Below are 27,622 nucleotides of genomic sequence, written 5' to 3'. Positions count from 1 at the left end.
AAGAATTAGAAGTATCTCGCGATAACCTGGCCGACTCGGTAAACATTTTCATGGGAAATTCGCAGAGACTAGGGTGTACGGGAGGTTGTCGGGGCGTTAATATTTTATGTTTAATCGATTCCATTTTTTAAAATCTCCTTAATTCCGGCTCTGCCTCCCGCGGCAAACTGCGACCTCCTCCGCGGGAGGGAGGTTTTCCGGCTGATGGTGGAAATGGTTGAATTCATTTCGTCTACGTCCCATGGTGTCCAGTTGCGACACAAGAATAATTCTTCCACGGTTGTGAGAAGAATTTCATAGGTGTCTTATTCTGCCTTATTGTCATTTCCTATTCTGTCCCTTTTGCATCAAAGCTCTTATTTTTTTAAAAATTATCATTTCCGTGCCGGCCGGCGGGGGAAGATTCTCCGGGAGACGACCTCGAAATGAGAACCGCGAGTCAAAGCGGTCAGTAACAGTTTGTACTCCCACGGATCCCGTGAGGAGTACACAATGGGAGGGAATCGAAGCGGCTTCCGCCGTGAAGAGGGTAGTCATACGGCGTTCGAGGACTTTCCCGGGCGAGCTTTTTCGAGAGTGAAATTACGGATGTGCTCAGAGCTCCTTCCTTAGCGGGGGGAGAGAGGAGGGGAAAAGAGGAGAGAAGTCCTTGCTTGTGTTCCCAGGAGAATTAAAAGCCATCTTCGCCGGAAAGCGCTTGAACTTTTAATTGGGGCCTCTTGAGGGATTTATTTATATCGTCGCTCGGTGTAATCTCCGAGAAGGATTAGGACTGAGTTGATGTCGTTTTAATAACACGAGAGTAATGGAATGTGATGCTCCGTTATGGCGTGCAATTGGTTCCTCTCCAGGCGTTGAAGATTACCGTCGAGAGGAATTAATGTGATTTGGGAAGAATTTTGGGAACAGGATTCCCTCCAGAGTATTTTACGTATCCATGCACTGGCGTCTCAAAGTTTGCCCGGTGAAATATTTCCTGAGTAAATAAATGCGTTGAAACGGCGTTTTAATAAATGAATCGAATATTCGAATGTCGGCTCCCATAATTCTATGCTACACACGCTACACACTACTTTTACGCATTCTGTGAAAGTAATCATTTCAACACGCCTATATATATTTTTAAATATGTATATTATCTCACGTTATATCAATCGAAATTTAAGCCAGAGGTAAATGAATTTATAAAGTTGTTTTTTTGGATATTCCTATAGCTTCAAGTCATTCTGAAATGCTATAAGAGTTGGTTGAGTTAAAATTACTTTCATTGAGGTAGGTGAGTACTCCGGAAGTACTTGGTTTAAGAGTATTCTAGTGTTAGTTAGCTTACCTCCATTTTCAGTTTCGCTAGAATTATAACTGTTCTCCCATTTAACATACATCGTACTGTATTTTGCGCTGGACTTATTGTATCCTCATCCCTTGCGAGTTTGTGTTGTCTATAGTTGTGAGTTTTTAGCTTCATTTTTATGGGTACGGTATTGGAGTATTTAATTTTATATATGAGCTATATAATAAGGTATAAGGTTAGGTTGTTCCCTCGGTAAAGCTTAAACGAGAGTTGATCAACTACAATTTTGCCTTGAGCTAATTTCAATTCTGTGAAAACTTGAGGAAGGAAATGAAAATAAAACTTTTAAAATATTTTGTTGAAAGACGTAAGGGTTATTTTGGAGGGGTTAAATGCTGGACAATAGCTGCCTGTTAAAGAATGGAACCCCTCGTATTTCTCTCTTCATTCTGCGACGTAAATTGATGTTACCCTCACTTTGGACCTGACGTGAGAAAAGCATATAATGTCAAGTCATTAAAAACCGAGTATTTGCTAAAAAAGGGGAAGTCTCGGTCAGTTGTAACTGAAATAATCTAACTTTTTGCAAAGGTATCAAATCATTCATTTTACATCTACGGCGTCGAAGGAACGGCCCGACCCAAGCACTGCATCGGCAGGTCAGACGAAATAGGTGACACGGTTAAAAGAGATCGATGCCGAAAGGGCAGATTAAGTCATTGGTTCACAAGCTTTTTTCTGTCTGAGTCACAAAATTCGGTATAAAAATTTTCTGGCCTCCAACAGATCGTATTTGTTGATACTATTAATAAAAAACTATTTTGCAAAATGTTTTTTATTTGGTTGAGCTTGAATCGCTCTAGCCACTTCTGTCCTCCTCTCTCGCCTAATCCCTTTGGGGACGCAGGGTTAAGCACCGTCCATTTTGCTTGGTTTTGCTCTAGCAGTGTTAAATGGAATATGGAGTCTAATCGTTACCACTCACTGCAGCAGTAAAGTGTGTGGCTTGCTTCATTTCTCACATCCAGAAGTCACGTGGGTGACTCGGAAACTTATTTTTTTAAATTAGATTGAAACGAAGCGAACTTCATTTTGGCTGCGTGAATATCGTTCGTCGGTTATGCCTTCTTTCTAATCTTATGAATAGAGTCGATGGTCGAAAAAGATATGATACCTGTTAAAATGAAAATGCAATTCACTCTTTCTAGCCCTCGGGACCCATTTTCCGTGTCCGTGACTGAAAAGTTGGTGGGCAGAAAATATTATCTAATCCTCTGCTAAAGAATATGAGCGCTCTTGCCGTGAAAATATGCACTAAATGTTAAAAACTATCCTGAAAATCATTACTCATTGTAAAAATAGTTATATGTGCGTTTAATATAAATGAATAGAAGTTCCTCTCCCGCAGTTTTGATTTTATTTTGTACTTGACACAAAAATAAGAGTAGTACTTTCATTAGGCGTCTTTTCTCTAACTAGCAGCTGTCGTGTTATCCACGGTTTGGGATCTAAGCGAAAGCGAATTGAATACCCTGTATACGTGTACACGTCCTAGATGCAGTATTTTTAAATGACCCCGCCGAGATTCTTCGCTGGGAATAGCATCTGATGCACAACAGTCTAAATTAATGGCAGTCGTTGAGTAAGCCAAGCTGCAGTTTTTATTTTTTATTGTGATTAGATTCCACGCTTCTTTAACACATTCGCCCCGCCAAGATTTTAATATTGGGAAATGATGAGATAGTAGCGAAAGAAGAAATCGTTTCTAATAAGTTTTCGTATTTATTGAGCAATATAAATGCAATTGAAATAAGCCGTTGGTAGGAAAATATATATTAATTTCCCATCGCCCCGTTAAGTGAAGTAGAAGTCTAATGGGTAGAACGTTTGGCTCCTGATCAGAGGGCAGGGGTTCGATTCCTGTTGACGCTTGGGCTCCTACAGTTTCATCCGAAATATGTGATTTTTTTGCGGACACAAGCTCTTTCTGGGAGATCATGAGTAAAGGAATTCCATCTTCCACATAGAATATGGTAGGTGATTTTCGCGCGCCGTAGGCCCGGCGAGGCGATTTCTACCCGTGCATATCAAGTCAACCTTCGGGTTGATTACTGTTGCTTCTTAGCTGCTGTCAATTCTTGATTCATCACATGACCTTCGAGACACGCAGTCGAATTCTATGATCTTCGAGTCGAACAAAAGCACCTTTCACCGGATTCACCCTGCTTCAGGCAGTCAGTTGTGGGGAATCCGGAAGCCAGCGCTTTACCCAGGAATTCGGCTATTTTGCTCGCAGCCTATCTTATAGCGTTTTCAGTGAGTCCACTATCCGCTCACCCCTTTGCCCCTCCGGACTCGCCCCCGGAAATTAAATCCCGGCCACGTCCCTGACCACTTCTTTCTTCCATTCATGCTGCCGTTCGTGGTCAGGTTTTGGAGGAGCAGATGACCCCTGAACACGCAAGTCGGGGCGGGGCGGGTCATAGGTCATCCCGCACCCTTTAAAAGCGGAACTGACGGCCCGTTTTCTCTCTGCATAGCAGGAGTGGAAACAGGAGTGTGCGCACACTGTCACATGAATGATAAAGAGATCGATGTGTATCTTTAGTCATTTTCTTTTTTTCTTCATACCGAAATTGAATTGTTATATCCGTTTTCTGATAATGAAGTCGACACTATTCTGCCTTATTATGACGCAATCCTGTTCCTTCCTTATTTCTGTTCTCCCCGGTGGTCATACAAAAACACGTGAATCAATCAGCTAGTTGGTTGATTGATTCGTCGCCATAATTGTTTTGCAAGCCATTATTCGGCATCAAGCGTAACACCCGTAAATATATGCTTAGTTACATATTTAAAATAAATGCAAATAGTATTTAGGTTATGTTGGTGAAAATTTCTCCAGAAGTAGCTGGGGAGACATATCCTTCCCAGGGTCGCAACTAGGGTTTGCGCGACCCGCCCCGGGGTAAACGGATTCCGGCGTCCCCCCTCCCATGCCCTGCCCTTCTTCCCCTGGACAAAATTTATTAATTTTTCGCATTTTGTGGAGCTTATTGCAAGGACCCAAAAGTATTCAGAATGCACATATTTTTATGCTATTTCACCACCACACTCCAATGTACAGTGATTGAGCACACATGATTATCAGTTGTGAATACTGTTTTGTCATTACTAGTTGAATATGAATTAAGCACTGATTTGGGGATAAATTTTAATGCAGTAAAATTGACCATGAAAAATAATAATAATGATAATTGTTTGAGATTGCTTTAATTTACATGAGACTTATGTATTTTGCATATATTTTTTCCAGTACCTGCCTCACCCATTACAACAGATGTGACCCCAAAGACTGCACTAATTCTTCCGGGAAATAACATAACAATTCTCTGCAGAGTTGGAAAACCCATATATTTCTGTCGGTTTGAAATACCAGAGGAAAAGACAGCAATACTTCTTGTGCCAGGCAGGACTGGCAAAGGAACCATCTCGTATTATGGAAATGGCTTTGAATCGGGCCAGTGTGGACTGCGGCTGGAAAACATTCAGCCAAAACAAAACGGACATTTGAACTGCACAATGGGAGTATCAGATGAGACAGAAGAAGCTAAGGGAACAATGACACTGACCGTTGCTCGTAAGTATTAAGAGGCCTATTTTTTTAAATATTATCATGAGCTATCTCTTTTGCTTGTTTCAGAGAATATCTAACATGTTGTCTGTAACAATATCATTTCCATTAATATCCGTTAAAAACTGCATTTTCTAAATTTTGTTAAATGCATGCATGTAAAAAATATTTGGACTACCTTTTAATTTAACCTGATTAATTTATTAAAATAATTAACAGTAAATTGCACAGGAAAAGCAAACAAATCTAAGCATTGTATATGTAGATTCAGTGGCTCTTTTTTTTTGATATTGTTCATGTGTTTAATTTTCACTAGTAAATTATCATAATTACCAGAATACGTAAATTTTATTATTTTTTGTTATAATGTGAACTGTTAAAAGTTAATTCAGATATGGCATTCTCTAACCAGAGGAACTCCTAAAGTTCATGCAGATTATGCTGAGAATATGAACTTCATCAAAATGCCAAAATAAGAAATGGTGAGGCCTGTTTCTCAAAGCTACAAGTCCTTGTAATTTGAATATACAGTCTGCTGGTGGTAAAAATTGGTGCATCACTTGTTACTGCCTTAAGTACACAGCATTTGAATTTTTAAGTGTTATCTTATATTTAAGACTGTTTCCAGAGGACTTAGAAATTAACTACCTGCTAGAAAAACCCCCTCAGAAAACATGGTTATCAATAAAAACTCCCAAAACCAGAAAATCTAACTCCTCACAGCTCACTATATCCCTCACACCAGAATAAATGCTTTGTTTAATTTAAAGGTAATCATTACCTATTTTCCAGGCAACTACATATTCTGAAATATAGTGATGGAACTATATCCTTTCCTGAAAAGCAATCAACATCTCCAGTACTAAAACAATGCCCTTTATATCATATTCAAATTTTCCCTCAAACCTGGGGAACATTCTAAAATCAGCAACACTCCTGACATCCCACTGGCTCACTACCTGTGAGCATTCCTTTACACCATGTAACTACCCAAGATGCGAATGCTGCCTCCTCTTCCATTCCACGGAATCCCAAGCCCGTAGTCCTTTCCAAGCTGCCTGCACCTTGAACAAATCTGTAGAAATTCTGCTTAAAATTTTTTTTGAATTTATTTATTAATTCCATGGCTCTTTGCTGTTCATGAGCATTATAGTGAGTAATCCTTTCCTTTTATGTCATATTTTCCATACCACCCCCGTAGAAGACAATCATCAACCATCAATATTTAAGCATTTAAATTGAGTCATTCAATGGTGTACCAATTTGAAATTTGGACCTCACAACTAATCCTGTCATAAAACTCACAACCAATGCTATTTTGATGATCAGTATTTGTTTCAGCCCTAAATGGAGTGATTTATATTTTTAATATACTTGGTCAGTGAGGATATGTTACCTTAGGCAGCCGGCCAAAGTCATTGCTTGATATTCATTGTCTGAGATTGAGAAATAGTAACATTTCTAATTGTTCCAAGTTGCAGGGGCTTTGTGCAGCAAGATTTGAAATGATTATTTATCTGATTAGTTATCCAACTAAAGTCGCATATCACCATAATTTCATGTGATTTTTCTGCCTCTTTACAGAATCTCCACAATTACCAGAGTTGAGAGTAGCCGTAGGAAGAAAAGGTTCATATATTTATATGGAAGGGGAGACCCTGAGAGCAACATGCAAAATTGCAAAAGGACGACCAGTGGCCCGCATTTCATGGTATTTAGGTAAGCCAGTGTTACATTTAATTCAAAAATATAAAAGTCGATGTAAATAATGTAAGGTGATTAGGTAGGCAATTGGAGCAATCAATGTAAATGGTATCAAAAAAAGGAAACTAAAAGGCATGTAAAAAATTAGTCAATGACTTGTATTCATATTTATTTATTCCCAGCTACTGCCAATAAGATGATTTTCTTCACTGATGTGGGGTATAATTCCTTAGTTTAGTTTTCATTTGACAATAAATCTAAGTTGTGTTGTAGTTATGAAAATTTTGTGCAGTTTTTTTATGTTAATTACATTGCTCATTTGCAATTCATGTGTGGTACAAGATATCAGTCCCTTTGCAAAAAAAGTAGTCATTCACTTCTTTAATAAAATATATCATAGTTTATACAGTTTTGAACAATAATGTGATACTCAAATGAATATTGCAGCATGACCTAGTTAGTACAACAATTCCATAGTGAAAATATCTAAAAAGCAATTTTACACTTCTCTTTTTACTAAATTCATCCCAAGATGAGATTAAATTCACCTGAAGTGAACAGGAGAACACTTGTTATGTCCAAGTTTGATACTCTATTGTACTAACTTTGAAAAATATTGAAAATTATGCTGCTCAATTTTATGAAATACTTCATGATTTCTCATGGAGCCATTAAAGGATTGTATTACTTGGCATCATTTCTAGTATATATGCTTCTGTCATGGTAAAGAAACTAGTATGTTAGTTTTGATGATATCAGAGGGGTTATTCCATATCTTGGGGGATATTTCTTGACTGCTAGATCCTGCCCCTGATTTCCAATCACACACGCAACTCAGTTCCTGCCACTGACTCAAAGAAACTCATTGGCTGTTACTAAAAGTGCAAGACCTTTCAGAACAGTCCATGAGAATTTCTCCTTGCCAATGAGTAGAATGATAAATTACAGACAATTAAGCAGTAAGCTGGCATGAATGAATCTTTGAATAAACCCGCAAGGTCTAAAAGGCAGGTTCTGACTCACCCAGGGTGAGAAAATGCTTTTTGGAATCACCTCCATCTAGAAATTTCCTGCTGGTGACTCTCCAGTTGTCAAAAACTGAGTTATCATCAGGCAACTTAAGTTTCATCATTCTACCAGTTATTCCAAGATTTCATCTTTAAAAAAATTGCAGCAAAATCATCAGAAAGAACACGTTGTTATAGTTCATAGTAAAAAATTTAAAATTATGACATGGCATTATTGTTGTGTTTTCATGTGTTTGCTTCAAATAGGTGACCAAATTTGTTTAAATTTATACTTATTTGTTCAGTTTTATGTTGATTTAATTTGTACTTATTTTTGCTGATCCTATTTAAAAGGTAAAATAGAAGTCTCACTATTTATGGCCATGGCTGAGTATGGTTAAAAAAAAACTTAATGTTTATACCCTTAGGCATACCATATATCATTTCTTCCACTCATTACACTAGTGCAATTTAGCATTTAAATTCTTCCGTTGCTTGCACCCCTCCTTAATAATATTTGATTTTTCAGTTCAAAATGTAATCCCATTTTAATATAAAAGTGAATAATGTGCATTTAGCATAGAATGATATTTGAATTGTTTCTTTCATAGGTGATAGTCCACTCAAAGATGGTCTCAGCCGGACACACTTAGAGAAGGACAAGGATGGCCTTGAGACAATTACACAGAATGTGACGAGGACACTATTGTGGTCTGACAATGGAAAGCAGCTGCAGTGTGTTGCCTATCACTATGCTCTAACCCCAGGGTCTGAAAAGAGCAATTTTCAGCTGAATGTGGAATGTGAGCCTTTAATTATTTGTATCTCATTGTGTAATTAGAGCATCACCACTTTTTTACTGGGTATCATGACACCTGCATCAATGAAATTATTTGGAATGATTCTTAAATATTTCACGACCTGAACTCTTGATTATTCCTGTGCAAATCAGCAGATAATTTGTGCATTTTTATATATTCTTAGGCGACACGTATTGCTATTTGTAAGCTAACACATAGTATTATGTTTTTCATTTTTTTCATAATGTAGTAAAATGAGTTACAATACTTTTATTTGCAGTTCAATTCAATATATAAAATGCTTTTATGTGTATTGGCCATCAATAGCAGTTTAATATATGATGTCCTACTCAGGAAGTTACGAGTCTCAAAACATAAAAGTATACATGACTTTATGCATTAATCTAGCTTAATTTTTGTTCACATTTCCCAACTACATTGGTTTGCAATAGTGATCACGTATTAATGTAAATAAATACAACTCATCATTAATATACCCTTAGATTCTTCCCCCAAATGATTTCCTGGGGGTAATTTCTCAGGAGTTCTCCAAGGTGTTACTTTATTTAATTTTTTTTCAAGGTCCCTGTGCAAATTTAAATAAATTTTATGCTGAACTAATGTGCATATTTGCCTTTTTGTTGGGGCTGTGCTTGAAATGAGTCCTCAAATGAATAAGTTTGAATTTTGAAGTGCCATCTACTTGAATATTTTTCTTTTGGCCTGATTGCAAGTACAGATATATGTTAACATAACTAATAGAAATATTAACTCTACATATTTCAATTAATTAAAGAGAAACGGTCAGAATGGGGAATCAGGAAGTAAAAGTACATGAATTAAAACTGTTTGCAAAAATACATGGGGGAATTAGGTTACAAATAAAAAGATGACATAATTAATGAGAAAACTGACATTATATTGAGTTGTAAATTCAAAAAACTGCTTAGGCATGGCAGTAATGCTGCAAAAATACAAACCAGCTGTTTATTTACCTTGTATTATTTTAGTGTGTCCACCCTTTTCATCTCTCTTTCCGGGTATGCATACTCACCCAACTGTAATAAAGCCTTTTAATGCGAGAGCAGATATCTTCTTGGTGTTGACCTCTCCAGTGCTGAGAAAATAGCTAAACCATGTTTAGTGACTTTCTTTGATTCATCAAAAGAAATAAATGGACTTCTTCCTCTCTCATGAGATTCCCAAAAATCAATGTCCAATGACTCTTCAATAATTTTCTGTTGTCATGTGATAACTATTAACATGGGGTAGACTCGCCATGTAAAAATATAGTAATAATTATTTTTAGCAGTAGCCTACTGGTTTGGGTAAGTTTATGATGGATCCTGGCACTAGAAAATGCTGTATTCCTAAGCCTAGAGTACCTATTGTAATCACTCCAATTTCGTAATATATAGTTTAAATATGAGTATTCTCCTGCATTGAATAGAAAATGTATTTTATGATTCTCTTTGCTTTTTCTAGTCTTTCTTTTTCTGAATAATTGAGAGTTCATGGTATATCTACTAGTGATGAATCATACAGAATGGTTTTTTGTATAAGCTTTGTGTATACTAGTTTTTATACTGAGTACAATGGTCTTTAAATACTATTAATGTTCAACTATGATTATCCTAACATATTTACAAAGCATACCATCATATAATTTGTCAGAAGAGAAGCTTCAATAACATGACCTATTTTCACCAGAGAAATTCGTTTAGGTGAAATTCATACGATTAGCCGTACAAGTGACAATTGATGATGCAGGTTCATAGTTCTTTTTTCATATATATGAAGCTTCTCTTTGCTGATAAAACTCCTAACCCCTAGAATAAACGATAAGTAAACACATTGACCAATGGAGAGACTCCGGTCCCTCATTCGTGATAACAGTAGGTGGAGTTACAAAGAGTGGCATCAGTAAACTCAGCCTAACAGAGTGACTTCCCTCTAGTTTGTAATAGCCCCCTAAGATTGTTTTCAAAGTTTGCTTGCATATAAGTCTTAAAATGGACATTTGGTAAAAGAATTACTGTACTCTTAATTATACCATGAATGAAATTTCATGACTTAATATGTTTTCTTACTCTAGTTTTTGAAATGGTTTTAGCTTTTTCATCCTGTACTCATCTCATTGTGTTGAATTTATAATCTTGTTGACCAGATGCACCAAAGCCAATCCAGAATGATGCTGCAGTAGAAGAATCAGATAATGGTAAAGGAAATGGAAGAATTGTGACTTTGGAAATTAATGCAAACCCTAAGCCAACAATTCACTGGATAACCAAAGGGAAAATGGTTAGGGAAGGAACATCTGATAGCAACAAGATTTTTGAGGTTGATAAAACCATAAACAATGTAAGTTATTTGTATTGCAGTGCCACTAGCTTTTCCCTTCGTATGTTTGTGTTAAAATATGACTTTTTTTAATCGTAATATGTATTCACAAAGATTTGCGATGTAGTGATACACCCAGTCTTCATCAGATCATTTGTGATAACATTAAATGGTATTTAAACTGAAGTATACATGTCTTAAAATTTATCCAAAATTAAATACATAATGCTCTCGTAAAAACAAAATATCAAATTCATTGACTTGTAAATTTTTTGATTTTGAAGTTTGAAAATTTAACGATTAATCTTTGAAAAATTAGCGATTAATTTGAGGGTTCTAAAACATTTAGTTGAAGTTGATTGGAAATATCTATTAAATATAATTCATGTAGTTTTTTAACATGTACCACACTTAACCAAAATTGAAATTATTTCACTGTGACTGACTGCTGTTTTAGTGATTGTATTTGGTTTATGGTACAAGGAACTTATTTTGAACAACAATGTTTGAAAATTTAAAAATAGATGGACTTTAATTGACATCTTGAAGTCAGCTGATTGACTGTAAAATGTGCTGTGCGAGTTGTAAAACTTTCATCATCCTTGAGGTAATTTTTGTAAAAATGATTTTTCTTCTCTTTCCTTTTATTTATGATAAAAATGCTTCTATCCTCCCTAGTTTTAGAATAATATTATTCGATGCTGCATGAAAGGCGTAATAAATAAGTACACAAGATAATTACTACCCCTATTTAATTACTTCCTATGCCCCATCCTATGAAATTGCTTTTCTATTTTACCAGTGGTGAATCTGAATGTTTTTGGAAATATTTTCTCCAATTTTTAATATGTTCACTATGTATTAAATTACTATATTTTTGCCATTATAATAAATAATTTCATTAGGCCCTGCCAATTTTGACGAAAATGGCTATAAATGAATAGAAATTATCTCATTATTATTGGATGGCCTAATTTTGTTGGCACAAGAGGAATAACTTCGACCTTGCGTCACATTTTTAGGCATCATAAGGAGGGAAATTGACAGCTGAATAGGTCCATTAAAGGGAATCGTTTTTCTTTTGCACAATTTACAATCACAAAATTAGGAAAGACACACACAGCAATTCAAAATTCACAGAAAAATAATGGCACCCAACACCAGTGTTCAGTAATCATGTTACTGGTTGGTGATATACTGCCCCTTAGTAATCGTCCTCATGGCAGCTTTTATTATTCAAGTTCTACCCTCGCTTATCAAGCCAACTTCTGGTTCAAAACTGTGGTGGTCTGAAGAAAGAAACAATGGCATGGCTTTTCTTTACATATTATTTCTCCTTAATTCAAAAGCTACAATAAAATTTAATTTTGTCTATGGTCATAATTTTTATAAAAACAATGACAAAAATATTAATTACAAATATTAATACTAAATAGGTAATAGATTCATATAATCATACACAAGCCAATATTTCATATTTTATTCACTCTATATGGTATGAAGTTATCATAAGTACCTCTTGTTTTTGCTCATGTGTAAGTAGAAACCTATAATATGTTTGAATGATCATTTTATGATATTGATTTAAAGTATCCGTAATTTTCGAATCTAAAAAGAATTGTTAATTTTTAATATGAAATGATTTCTCTTCAGGGTACTGGAAAATGGATAACAAGACTGAATGTTCATTCTGTGGATGAAGATATACTTAAAGCTGTGTATCAAGTAATTGCTGAGAACCCACATGGAAAACAGACATATGATGTCTCACTAACCCCCAGTATTTTCACCAAAGGTAAAAATTGTTATAGATGAGATTTTAAGTTTTCTAGCCAAAGGATATTTTAATCTGATTATGGTGTCCATTGATTGTGGACTGCCACGTATTTGGTAAAGTTGGAAACCACCCTTGTGATGACAAATAGCTAATAGATATAGTTTGAAATGCCAATATTTTTAGGAGAGAACAAATGGCAGTGGAATGAAAATGAAGTTGATACATATTTTTGTTTGATAAAATATCATAGTCCATATATCTACTGAAATGGAACATGAATGAATCCCACAGCATGAGCATTTCACAAGATTTGAAAATCTTTAGGTTTCAGTCAAAATATTATATTACCATATCCACAGAAAAGCAGGTTGTTTGACTTAAATTGGAATAATCAATTTTATTTCATAGAAACTTCTGTTACTGCACTTTGCAACACAATTGAAAATTGTGGTGGTAGTAATGTACATGCAGTATGGGATTTGATCGTACTGTACATACATTAAAAAATAATACTCTCATTAAAAAATTATTTCCTGTAATACTCTTCAATGCAAAAATCGTCTACCGGCTTTAAATGTAGCAATTTTTTCTTTCCTTTATGTGCCATGATAATGGATATGCTTTTGTGCTGGAGTGAAACATCAGTAGCTTTGTTGTATGATCCAACCAGTGGGCCAAGATTAAGCGTGCAAGTGTCACTAGAATTGGCACTATCCTTTGGCTGTCACTGGTCAACAAAATCCTTCATTTTGATCATCCTTGTACATACTCCTAAATAATTATGCATAGGCATTAAATGTTAACTAGAATGTCATAATTTTATTGCTAGCAGTGAGGCTGCTGTTAAAATTTAGATAGAATATCTTCTGCTGATTAACAATTAACATTGTATGTAGTGGTCCATTTAGAGGGGATAAATACACTTTTTCATTTGTTAGATCTCAGCTGTGACAGCAATAAGCTGGAGAGTCATAGTGGTGGGATTCGTTTTTAAAGTGGATTTATTTTTGATCCAATTCATTTCTTACATTTATCAAAATGATTTACTAAGCCATGGCAGGAAGTTGAATTTGTAACTTCTTACCATTTGCATTACTATTTTTTGATTGAACATTAAAATAGACAGGCTGTATAGTGTATATTATTAATGTTTGGCCAATCGATAACTGTCTAATTTTTTACCATTCTTTTTAAATTATTTTAGTTTTCATTAAATTCAGCAAAAGTGATGTGCTATTCAGAATTTGAACGTTTTATATTCGGACGCACACTGAATTTGAACTGATTTGAGTGAAGGATAGTAATAATAATCATTAATAATTACTATCTTGATGAATTTTTATTGTGCATACTAAACCAAAGAAAATCACATGATACTTTCCTGTACAACATAATTGAATGAAAATTTAATATTTTTATTTTGAAAATGATAAAAAACTAAAGGAATTTTTAAATTCCTTGATGATAGTCACCTTTTAGCTGGGTTAATGAAAGTTACATACTCAGTACTTTTAATGCTAAATGTAGGCCAAGTAATAATATGCATTTAGACACATTGATATATTTTTTGGATGAATGGACCAACCTTGATTTCCTTTAGCATTGCAATTTATTTCTTGGAAGTCATTTATTGTTGAAAGTGGTTAGCTCTTCCTTTTCACTAATAGTTTTGTTTCCTTCTCTGCTTAAATTCCAATGAAATAAAAGAGATATTTCCAGAAATAGATAATGCCACTTCCCAGAGGATGTAAGGGATCATTGAGGATATGGTTTGTGGTTAGAGTGGTTTCCTCTACCCAAGCAGTTCAGTCACATCAGAAGGCAAATTTCCTGGTTAGCTTTTGTGCCACAATTCTAGTTTTTGTGTTGTGAATTGGCAAGTGCAGTTTCATTTTACTGATACAAATCACAACTAGGCAAACTTGCTAACTTTTCGGAGTGATTAAAAGAAAACAATCTGGCATTAATTGGCAGCCTCGATTGAACAACACATGTAGCACCTCCAAAGGAGCTCATCATTTGTTAGGTACAGTATAAACTGTGAAATGCATTCATTGACCATGTTAAAAAGATTTGAGTTGCATTGTGGGTGTTGAGACTCAACTTGCCTAATATTTTTTATTTTCAATACCTGAAATTCCTCCCTTGAAATGCAATTAACTGACAGCATTTTATGAAACTTAGGTTGTCACCATTTTCAGAATAGTGCTGTTGTATGTTATATATTCTTGAATTGTACAAGATTTCACTGCCTAGGTTCAGGATATGTCCAAAAAGGAGTTTTGACAGTGGGTTAGCCAATATTTACTCAACCGAGGAATAATGAGTAGCAGTAAACAATGATGATAAAGTTAAGATCTCAAGTAGTTTAATGGTATGAAATGACTCCATAGTAACTCAAAACTCTTATCTCTAAATATTTCAAATATACCTCCAATTATTATAATGAATCTCTTCATTAATTTTATCTTTCATTTGCTAAATTTCTGCATTTCTCTGATGCACCAAATTGTCAAGGCGTATAATTAATTCCATTATTGAATTTTCTTCCTCTTGTTCTTGATTATATTCTCTTGAATGTGCTAGTATATTGGCTTCTGAAATAAGTAATCAAATATGTGAAGTATTGCATAATTTCATTAATGTATATTACCTACAAAAGGAAAAACAAAGCAGTGAAATTTTTGTTAAAATTTGGCAGCGGTGTTGTTTTTCATGGTCTCTTGAAGTCATAGTTCATTGTTAAGTAGCTTATATGATCAGCAAAAAATTTGAATAAACATTAAGTATAGTGCGTGTTCAAATTGTGGTTAATTCATTTTAAGAATTGCCACTTAGGTTAAATGACATTATATTCATGCTGTATGCACATTTCTCATCTAAATATTTTATGATATATCCAAGAAAATTATGATATCTTTTTCAAGTATCATATCACTGATTTCATATCTTTAATTACCTTAAAATTTTGAGTTATGTATGTATCTTAATCAGTCATTGGAGATCCAGTATATTTCAATTTGGTATTAATTGCTGCAAACCGTAATATCCCTTACTTCTTCTATGCCCATTGAAAAGGTAGAGCATTTGAAAAGTGTAACCTAGGCTTGCAATCAATCAGCATAGTTGTATAAAAATAGTGTGGTACATACAAATTTTAAAGGTGCAAGGTCATAGATTGTAATTTGTTAGTATAACTCTAAACCTTTGCAACTTCTTTTGATGAAGGTCATCTAATTGGTAAATGTGACCTTTATTGGACTTGGACATGAGTTCAAATTCATTCAATAAAGCTCTTGACAAAAGTGATCTTCATTTAGATAATCTTATTTACATCAAGGTGAGCTTTTTGAAAATTGTGCTTAAGGTGAACCTTCACATATCAACCATTTAGAACTTCCATATCATTTGTTAAAGAGTTACTGGAAAGAAGTATATTATATGCTGTTTCTTTTGAGTAATCTGCTAAGAAAATAGTATTGATGACAAAGCAACATTGTACACCTGGCATCAGTGGGAAAAAAATCTTCCCTTCTTTATATGTGAGATATATGTGAACTCATTATAGGGCTTCATTTCTGCAATGAATCATATTGAAAGCATTAAAAACTTAAAATACTAACATAGCTTTGCAATAAATTCACAAATTTTTGGTGTGAATTCTGCTAATTTATATGGTGTGTGCATCAATAGATTTTTATTGATAATTCTTTCAATGTATCAAAGTACAAAACCAATGGATATTAAGGAATTATTACATTTCATTGGCATCCAAATGTTATCAGAATTATCACAGTAAGAATTTTATACAGAGTTATTTTATATTATAAATCCATTCAGATAGAATGTAAAATTGTGGAATATTGATATACTGCATGATTTCAATGTGAGATTCAATTAGTAAGGGATTCGTCTATTACATAAAGTTTCTTGATTCTATGTCTCTCCATAAACTCTTCATTCCAATACAATACAAAAAATTTAACCCATCATTTGTACATGAAATGACTCTGTAACTGCTAAGCTCACCTCGAAATAAGGTATTCTCAACTAAGCAAAGCATAACCAGCATGCATAAGACTGCCTTGTTTAATGACAGTGAATCTAGTATATCACTTTAGTTGGTTAAGATTTTGACTTTGAATACAAGCCCAAGTGTTTGTGTACAGTATTGATAGTTATCATTTGGTAACCGTCCTGAATATAAGCAAAATCTTTTATAGATTTCGGTTTGAAATTTCTTAATCATACATTTTTAAGGCCAAATTCTTGTCAATTGGAAGTAATTGGACCTACAATTTATTCAAACACTCAACTTTAATATTCTACCCAAAGCTGAAGTAGCCCTGAAATTTTAGAAATTTCATCTTGGTCTTAATGAAATATCTGGTGTACTTCAAAGAAATAGTAGTCACATTTAATTAACTCCAGAGCTATTAAAGTATTTGTCTTTATAAATTCATGTGATGAAGAAATGTGAACATGCTGAGGGTTTACTTCATGTTTTAGTAAGTAGGATAGTTGATAATTAAAGTGGTGTTTATACCAAATATCACTGTTAAAGCACTTAATCTCTGATTTTCTTGTTGAGATTTTAGTTGGCAGATTCAAATTAGCACATCTTGTTTATACTAAATTATTTCATTTCTCTACACCATTTCAGATGGTTCTTGGTGTTGATATTTATGTACTAATACCACCATTTTTTTGTACATCTAACATTAACTATGTTGCCATGGTACATGTTGTTGCGTGTGTGATTTGACAGCTGGGAAAATTTTTGTGAATGCGTTTCGTAGTATCTCACGTTCTAGTTGAAGCGAAGTGGAACAGGTGACATTAATACTGGTAAGAAATGCTATCATTTGTACTGTGTTAGACAGATTTCACTGTCTGTTTATGTGAGATATAGGTGTTTGCTTGCTCCAATTCACTAATCTTAAGATCACCCATTTAGCATGGACCAAGTTCCCAGAAATAAAAAATATGAGGACCTAGATTGATTCAACGATGGTTATTCATTCATTTCATAATAATTTAATTGGAATAGTCATTGGTATGCTGATGATATCTATTTTCAGCAGTTTTGAATAAACTTAGTTCCTAATTGATCATTTTGTAAGATTCTTATTTCATGCATGTGATATTTTTACAAGTGAAGAGTCAATATTATGACCTGTACTCCACCAGTCTTTAATGATTACTGCCCATCCAGCCAAGCGATTTACAGCTCCCAAGTAAATAAATGAATTTCTACCACTCAATGAAATTTCTGTGAGTGTGGAATAACTCTTACAAGTGGTATACAATTAACCGTGTTGGGTAAAGAGAGCCTATGCTTTCTAGGAACAATTTTAGGTGATTATACTTAGCATTTTAAGGTGTTACTCAATTACACTTCTCTGAAACTCTTAATTAGAGGTTATAACACTTGCCTTTAGCATACCATAGGATTTGTTAATGACAGACACTACATATGTTGAAAAAGTAATGACTCATGTTTGACCAGATTGTAATACACTGTAATTATAATAGTTATTTTGCAATTTGACACAAATATAGAATGGCACAACCCAATCAGGAGTTGTGAGAAATGTACGCCGCTATTGAGTTGGAAAAATGTGTGAATTATTACTGGTATTAAATTTTAAAACCCTACTAATATCATCCTCAGTTTTATTTTAAAATCTTTTCTTAAAGTTAACAGTTGGTAAATTAATTCTATTTGAGCTTGGTTACTTTCCTTGGTGCACTGCCTTAGAATTGTGGAAGCAATAAAATGATGATCAGCTCAGCAAGGATAACAAGATTGGTAAATGCTGATGCCGATATTGTTAAAATTTTATGATATTTCTTCAGTTCAGGTGGAAGGGTATACTTTTATCCTAAAATATCTAAGAAAATGGAAAATTTTAATAATGCAGTTCACAGATGATAAGGAGTCTAAAAATAAAATGATAAAAGGAAGTATGAGATATGGGTATCAATATTTTCACAGTTGGTTGCTGGTTAGGTCATTAGGGGGAGTAGTTTTTTTTTAAGGGGAGGCGACCGACAGCTAAGGTCATTTGCGCCATAGGGGATGGACAGGAAAGGATGAAGGGTGGAGAGAAACCCGGCGTCGGCATTAGCCTGCTCTTTACGAAAGGCGCCAAAGGGTCCGCAGTTTAACGTCCCATCCGACGGACGGCGTACTCACTCAAAGTGCCCTCCACAAAGCACCTCAAGTAGGGATCGAGATACCTCTGAAAAATATTCAACACCGCCGGGATTTGAACCCGCGCCCTCAGGGCGGGAAGCCAGTACGTTAGCCCCCGCACCATCTCGATCCCCCTTAGGTCATTAGGGAACTGTATAATTTGCACATTGGTGTTTGCACATATTTTGAGCTTCAATTTATTTAACAAATAATCCCTAAACTTTATATATATATATATGTATATATGTGTATGTATATACGAGGGTCATCCGGAAAGTAGTACCCGTTCGTGAAATAAAGACACAAAAGTAAATATTAACAAACATAAAAAATTTTATTTGAAAGAGGATACTTTAAACTACTTCTCAACATAATCTCCAAGCAAATTAAGGCATTTGTCATAACGTGTGACAAGTTTCTGTATTCCTGCTGCATAGTCCTTCGCCGCCAGCTCATTGAGATACGCGAGGGACCCATCTTGCACAAATTTTTGCATAATGCAGATGGTGTTTAACAATTTCATGAACAATTGTTCGAGAAACATTGGGAAAATGCTCACAGATGTCATCAATTGTGACGCGCCGATCGTTCCTCACGAATTCGTCAACTGAGCTCACCAGTTGGTCTGTAATGACAGACAGTCTCCCCGAACGCTCATCGTCGTGTGTGTTCCCCCTCCCCATGTTGAAGTTGCGACACCACCGCCGAACAGACGACTCGTCCATTACATTGTCTCCATACACCTCCTTTAATTGGCGATGAATATCACATGGGCGAACGTTTCTTGCATTGAGGAATTTAATCACTGCCCTCACTTCACAACTGGCGGCGTTCTCAATTTTTTTAAACATTGTAAACAATCACAGAAACAACACAGGCAATGCTAGCGTCACGCAACTTGGCTCAGAGAAGGCAGACAAGCCACTGAAGCTATCTGACCTCGTCCAGCGGCTACTCGCGTCGTCAGCACTTCATGCGGCACGAACGGGTACTACTTTCCGGATGACCCTCGTATATATATATATGTATATATATATGTGTATATATATATATATATACACACACATACATATATATATATATACACATACATATATATATATATATATATGCCCAGCTAAAATGTATCTAGTGGAATCAGTTGAATGATCATGTGTAAATGTTTAACACTTTCCTCCACTGTGATTGTTTGTGATCAATGCTCTAACATTATTTCAGATAAATTGTTAATACAGTATCATTTTATATGCTTTTAAATGCATCAAGATTCAGCTGTTAAGTTGTGAAGTGTAGTGTGTAAGCATTGGTGAAATGGTTCCTAATAATCAAAGCAAAGCCTAATATTGTGGGAATTGTTTTTAAAAAAGTCAAGTTTGCTCTTAGACCTTAGTTTCTTCAATTATATGTGCCAATGAAACTATGAAGGCTAGCAGTGCATTGTTGCATACCATCAGGAAACATGAAGTTAGTTGCAAGAAATTATCAATTAAGGTAGCAAGTGCCGTTTTGAATTCAGTAGATTTAGTTCACTTTTTATATGGTAGTGGAAGTTGTTTATCAGAGGTTAGTGTCATTCCTACCTTAAAAATAGATCTTTATTTATCAGTTGTAGAATACATGGTTGGAAAAAAGTCTATACCGTCAAATTATTTCTAAAATAAGTTACTGTTTTCATCTTGTATATAATAATTTATTATCTTAATGTATTTCCTTAATAAATCTGTAAGAAGATTAGTCCTGGAATTTTTCCACTATTTCTATTCGCTAGACCTATAGCACAGTGTGAGTTTTATTGTTTAACAAGAATATAGAATATCAATTAATCCAACAGTTTTGGAAAATTAGTCTTAAAAAAATGTAATGTACCATCAATTAAGATCAGTAACTGCATAACTGCTGGATAAAAATTCACTTTGGTGTGGATAAATTTGTTACATTTAAAACTACTGTCATCAACACTAACATTCTTTGAAATTATGTTATTGTGAAAATAAAAAGATATGAGAAAGCATTCGAGTTTATCTCAAAATATTAGTGTGGAATTAATATCTGTCACTGACAGTAGTGTCTATTCAGAAATTGTCAAAGGGTCATTTATCTTGGATAATACACACTTGTTCCTTATAAACCTTCAAATTTAATAAAAATAGCAACCTTATAAAGTACAATAACATTTTTACATGTCTGGAATTAGGCTTACAAAAAAATGTAGAGCTCTTTTGACTTATCAATAATTTTAAAACTATGTTTGCAAAATATGTGAAAATAGACCTGGAAAATTAAATGTGAAAAAAGTCTGTGTTGTTATTAAGTTTGTTGATAGCTGTAGAATTTACTTTCTCCATCCCAAAAAGCTTGCTTGCTAGAAGTAATGCAATAAAATAGCAAGTATACTCAAATGATTCCTAACCTTTAAAGTCATTTCAAATGATTGCTACAGATTTCATCTTTCTCTTTGACTTGAAAACTGAATTAAAGCTATTTTTATGTGATATAGTAATTTGAAAAAAACAAGCCAGAGATTTGCCATGATAATTGAAAAGATTATTATTAAATCACTTCAATTGTGGATAGCATATTAATTTAGTATACCTGTATCAATGAGTAAAAGATTCCTTTACAACTCAGTGCCTCTATGCATGAAATCTATGACTCACATTTTGGTTGCATCATTTTTCATAAATGGTTAATCATTTTTTCAGACCTTATTACTCAGTAAGTATAAATAGCTATTGAAAAAGTGCATTAAAAATAAATTATTACTAGCTTTATGATAAAATGTTATTTAGAGTGTCCACGAGAAGACAATTAGAGACTGATTGATGATGCCAACTGTGGTGGTTGTGAGTCATAGGGTTGGTGTCTGGAGACAAAGAATTGTGGGATATACGTGGGTTGCTCTGTAAATTTTGAGACAAACCTTAAAACAGAAGCTGTTTTTTATGCCGAATATCAACTGTGGGGTCTGGTGAAATAAGTTATTTGAATGCTCTGCTGCAAACTATTGATGCACTGTTGCATTGGCAGGAGAATGGGAATTCATATTTTCATAATGTAGAAAATCGAATGATCAACCGTGGCTTTATTATGCTGTGCATTTCAACTTCAGCAGTATGAACTTGTAGCTCTTGTCAAATAATAATATGAAGATATGAGAACTTGATAATGGCCGAGACAGGGGAAAAAATAAGAGGAATGTTGCCCAGGAATGTTAGCCTAAGCTTTTATCATGTCTATGAAATTATTGAATTTTGTGATAGTCAAGTATTTTGAGTGTTTTCAAATGAGATGAGGGTGTACATCTTAAATAGTTACTGCAAGCATCAAGTGTAAATGTTTCCAGGATTGAATAAAATGGTTGTCGTCCTATTAATCTGTGTATCTATAGAGCATAGAGTTTTACCTACCGGTCATCTGTCAGTCAAAGGTTACTGTTTAATTAAAAAATGGTATATATGCTTAAAGAATGAGGAAATTGAATTGGAAGAAGCAGTACTCATTAACATTTCAAGCCATTGGATATGAATATAGAAGTGCACTTATATGAATGGAAAATGATTATTCTCATATGAACTCCCTGACAAATCTTGTTCTGAGAAGACATTCCTTCATGATCCTGTCTGATTTTGGTGCTGCGACTTAATTTTTATGGGGTTATTTACATTGTTAAGTCCCATAATGTAGTGAAAAGCTAGATTAATTTCGGCATCTTTTCGATATTAGGGCTTTTGCAAAAAACTGTAGAATAAAATGCATGCTGCATGCAGAAAAAAAGTGAAGCCAAGATTTTTTACTCTTTAGCTAACAAAGAAAGCTAATGTGAGATAAACTTAGGAATTCAAAGAATTCTCATTCTGATGAGAAAGTTGAGATGGATCTGTGCAACGCAGTGTCAATTTTATGGGATAAAATATTTACTTTTTGAAATGATTGTATAAATATTAAAATGAAGGATTTTTCAACTGCCTCAAGAAAGGAATTTTCCTCTTCCTTACTCAACTATGGCAAGGCAAATTTGAAGAATTGGTCATGCCTTTTATTCATTTTTCTAATTATTAGAAACTGTATGACAACTAGTGGTAGCATAATGGAGAGTCATTCCTTATGTGTGAAATATTATGCCTGGGCAAATAAATTCAGAAGCCACTGGTCATTTGTGAAATGAAAGCACAGCTTCAGTAGAGCAAACCAACTACTGCTAGTCTCTAGACACAAGCAAGGTTCAGCACATTGTGTTATCAGCTCAAAGGTGGCTTAGTGTAAATGATGTTGGCAGAAATTGGTACTTAATCTAATAATATTTAACAGCTATTATAATTGGTGTAATACTTAAGTGCTACACATGGCAACATGCCAGGGAATGGCAACCTACCAGGATTCCATGACAACTTCTCAGGAGTGGAGTAAAATTCAGTTGCCCATTGAGCAACATTTTTTACTAAGCCAAATGGTAAACAGTTGATCTCTAAATGTGCAGCATGGTACGCTGGACTTTGGAAAAGGGAAAAATAGCTCAGCGGTGGATGGAGATGGTGGGATAGGATTATGGAAGAGAAGAAAAGGAATATGAAGGGAGGTGGCCTAAATGCACTATGTAAATTATGTATAGAGACTGCCTGAGTGTCTCAAAATCTCTGAAGCAACCCTCGTATAACTTTGTCTTACTTTCACAGACAGACAATAATGGCAATCTACATTAAGTACTTTTTTCATTTTCTTTGCCTACATCCTATGGAACTGTGTAAGTCTTATTTCTTACTCTTCCCCTGCATCCTAATGGTGATACTTCATATTCTTTTGAGAAGTGCTTCTAAATAAATTAGGTTCAATACTCAAGTTTTCATAATGAAAAAGCTTTGTTCTTAGGAAGTTGGGTTTCGAATAATGTAACCAGGTAAATTTGGTACTTCTTTCTCTTTGTTGTTCTTTAATCAAAGGCATCTGCTTCTAATCTATAAATTTGTAATTTTAATGTTTAAATTCTGAGCAGCTTTGGAATAATAATGTAATTAATTAGCCTTTTGATATCAATATTTTTCCTTATCTCTGAACAATAAAAGTTGTCAGTGCCAACTCTTAAGTCTAAGCACATTGAAATGAAAGATGAGTTGGATAATGAATCCCTGAAAAAGAAATAATTTAAAGAACAAAGCAATTGTGATTATATTCAGAAAGTATTGCTCTATATATTTGAGACTTAATTTTCTCCATGAAATCTTGTAAGTTTCATATTAAAAAGAAACTTAAATATTGTCCAAAATATGAGCTTATTTTTAGATTGTAGTTAACTTTACAGTGAGAGTGAAAACTTGCCCTATTTAAAAACTGACTTGACCTTGTAGCGAAGCAGTCCCTTTGCAACTTTATATTGCATTCTGGAATGGTAGACAGAATGTAGCTTTATCATGTTAGATTTTTTCATTTCTGAACCTTGTTAATGATTTAAAATATAATGCCTAAGCATTATAATGATTTTTTCATCAATAGTGTTAATCCTACTTTCAGATTTACTTTTATTTCAATTTGCTCTCAAACCTTTATAATGTAGAAAACATTAAGTTCCCATGCCACATAACTTTTTCAATTGTATAAGAAGTTTGCAGGAAAAAAACACTGATCTATCTTGTCAATATTCTAGACTTGCATATCCTGTATATATATGTAATATACATACAAATTATTTAAAAGTGGAGTAATATGTAACAAGTACATTATAACCAGTGTTCTTTTTTACTGTGAACAGTATCTTTATATTAAAAGGAAAAGGGGTAGGGTAATTAACTTTTTAGTTTTTATTACCTTATTTGCCGATTACAAATATCTCCAGTGTAATAAATATTGTTAAATGAATTTCAACCCTTGAAAAGTTTATTGATAAATGGTTCATTTGTAAAGTTATAAGGCTGTAGCGTTAACAAGAGTTGGTGGTTCTTGAGAGGCATTGAACATGAATTTTTTATCTCAATTTCTTTTTCATTCTCTGGGATCCAATGTTGGCTCCTTATAATTTAGTCAGATTTATTTAATCTCATCACATTTTTTTCTGCTTATAATTTAGTTAATATATGGCACACCATAAAATTCTGATTTTGTGGATGTAATATTCACAGATTCCTGAATGTAGTTACTGAATGGTAAAGTGGTGAAATTAAAAAATAATTGAGATGGTAGTTGAAATAATTAATAGAAGTCCATCATTATTGTAGTGTTGATGTATTTGTGACAGCCAAAATGGGGTCATTTTTCATTTACATGTAAATTTTGATTTTTAGCCCTTGAACTTTGAAGCTGTAATAAGCATTATGGATGAAGGTTGTGTATTAAGATGGACAGTCTAGCTTGTTCAAAATGATCATTTACAAAATGTTTATGCCAATTTGGAAAGTTCTCAGCACACATCTCTTGTAAATCTTGCAGATTATATGATTCAAATACCACAATGAATGGATTAAAATATTAAGAAATACATGTATACACGTTTATTGGAAAGATCTGCAATTTCATCAGTGCAGTTTTCAATTGATTAGTTGTAAATGTATTTTTTTACTATTTCCTGTGATTTTCTCCATACTTGCTAGTTAGTAATGATTAGTTAGTCATTTCATTATTTCTTCAATAGAGTGCTTTTTACACTAAACATGCCTAAAATGGATTTTATAAATCTCATTTTAATATATTTAAGAATGACTCACTGATGTCCTCAAGAATCGCCATATGTTTACATTTTATGTGGCATGGGAAATGCTTTTAACTCCATCATTAGAATATGCTGCTACTGCATAAGGTGCACAACCACAGAGCATAGCATTATACCCAGGGCTCCCATATTATTTTTAATATAATTTATGGCTTTGTCTCCCACCCAGGGATTAAATTTAATTTTCCCTTCAAACCCTCTCTTTCCAATAGATGCTGTATATATTATTTTAATGGTGTGAAAAGAGCTTTAAATTTGACGTCTGTAAACATATTAATTGACCATCCACCTTTTGTTGAATTAACATCTTTTATGGTGGGTTGAACCCACGTACTTCTCCATCCTCAGGTCAATCAATCTTGCACCTTAAATTTTTAAATGTTAAAAATGCTTACCAGTTTAAAAAATTCAGTTGTCTCTGCAGTATCAAAGTACGAGAACCTTTTAGCTATTTCTTTGAAAGGCATACCACATGCAGTGTGTAAGTTGACATTTATCAACTGCTTTTTCTTTTTTTATTAAAACCATTAAACCCTAATACCACAGCTTATTTATGAGGGATTTTAAGTGGAAGGCTATCAAATTATACTTTTTTTAAGGTTAAAAAGTGTTTTTAGCAGTTAATAAGTACAGTATTAAAGTTGACATAACACAATGGTCATTAGCCAAGGATGCTTTTTCTTGGCTCATTTCATTTTTTCAGAATAAATTCTTCATTCATAAAATTATAACAAAAACTGAACTTACACGCAAAAGAATGCTTTTGAATCTAATTCTTTGCAGAGCTTAAGATGAATTTAAATCACTCTACACCTTATCTACATTCAAATTATATTGACACATTACTTTAAGCCTGCATCTTTAAGCCAAAATTAGATTTTCACTTGATTTGGATATTTAAAGTATATTCAATTACAGGTAATCAAATAATGTTATTTCTCCATCAATTTGTTGTTGATTTTATTGGTTAAAAAATTTTAATGTGCAAAAGAAAGGAATCCCCACACCTCCTTATTTGGGAGTTGTTCATAATATAGGTTACAGTGAGAAAGTAGAAAGGAACCTTTAAGATGGCCTAAAAATCACATGGGTGTCTGATTTTTTTTAAGCATATTGAATTCCCCAATTTTTGAAAATATTAAATCATTGTATCCTCTAACTCATGACTGAGTCAATTATAATTGCAAATAATTGCGTGTTGTTGATCTCACGGAATATGTATTTGTTGATTATTTGTACTGGGAGTATCTAAGGAATCAATAGTGAATTAAGTTGTGATGGTGGCTGGGACCAATTAATTAATAAGCCCCATATTCTTAAATAACTTGCAGTCAGATGATGCTCAACATGATATTGAGTTGGTAACTAAATATTATCAGTTTAAGGATTTTTAAAAGTTTTCCCATGGTTGATATATTTTGTATGTTTCTAAGTTTCAGTTTTGACTACTTAGCCCACTTATATGCTCTGTCAAAGTTTTTGTTTACCTTCTCTGTTTTGAATTCTTAAATGCACAAGCTAAATCTTATTTTTAAAATATGTATTTAAAGCTAATGGTAATCTGTTAAAGGTGTTTGTCAGTCTTGTCTAAAATATTTTCACACTTTCCTTTACACCTGTCTATGACCCAAAAAAAAGCCCTTGCGCATGCCTTGGATTATTCTCACTTTCTTAACAATTCAAATTTCATTGCACACAAAGTTCTGTTGTTTTACACTAATGGGCTGTCTCTTGCATGTCACATGATTAACAATATGTATCATATAATAGCTTAAGTTGACACCCAAATTGTATGTGACAAAGTACGATTTGCACATATTTCTAATTAGGATTACAAAACCATTATGCTGTGACATATTTTATTTAATACGTACAAAAAGTATATTTTAGAACATACAGTATCATATCTTTTATCTTTATTTCACCCTCTAATTGCTTCATTCAATTATTTGTGAATTTTGTTGCTTCATGATTTGATGATACCTGTACAGAACCTGCAGCTATCACACGACAGTAATGTTTGGCATTATTCTGGATAAAATTCTGCATGGCTAAGAAAAACATGCTAACTGAAGTATTATTACAATAAGTACATATTAATAGGCTTTCCATTATGAAAGTACATACATATGCCCTTGGTAACAGTAGTATGTCCTCATTTTTCTGTTTTTAA

General features: G+C 33.9%; 1 protein-coding gene across 4 annotated transcripts in view; it reads left to right on the top strand.

Annotated features, from left to right (window-relative positions):
• Fas3 (fasciclin 3) overlaps positions 1-27,622 on the top strand; it is a 194,082-nt gene that overhangs the window by 110,723 nt on the left and 55,737 nt on the right. For all 4 annotated transcript variants that reach the window (XM_071585414.1, XM_071585413.1, XM_071585417.1 and 1 more), the window contains exons 2-6: positions 4,608-4,931; positions 6,510-6,644; positions 8,248-8,439; positions 10,604-10,797; positions 12,430-12,571. In XM_071585414.1, coding sequence (XP_071441515.1) covers positions 4,608-4,931; positions 6,510-6,644; positions 8,248-8,439; positions 10,604-10,797; positions 12,430-12,571 — 987 coding nt within the window. The remainder of the gene's footprint in view (positions 1-4,607; positions 4,932-6,509; positions 6,645-8,247; positions 8,440-10,603; positions 10,798-12,429; positions 12,572-27,622) is intronic.

This window comes from Hetaerina americana, unplaced genomic scaffold (genome assembly GCF_022747635.1).
Source record: "Hetaerina americana unplaced genomic scaffold, ioHetAmer1.1.p SCAF_2, whole genome shotgun sequence".
NCBI classification, from domain to species: domain Eukaryota; kingdom Metazoa; phylum Arthropoda; class Insecta; order Odonata; family Calopterygidae; genus Hetaerina; species Hetaerina americana.
The sequence above is the reverse complement of the archived record's forward strand: the minus strand, read 5'-3'. Positions and strand labels throughout refer to the sequence as shown.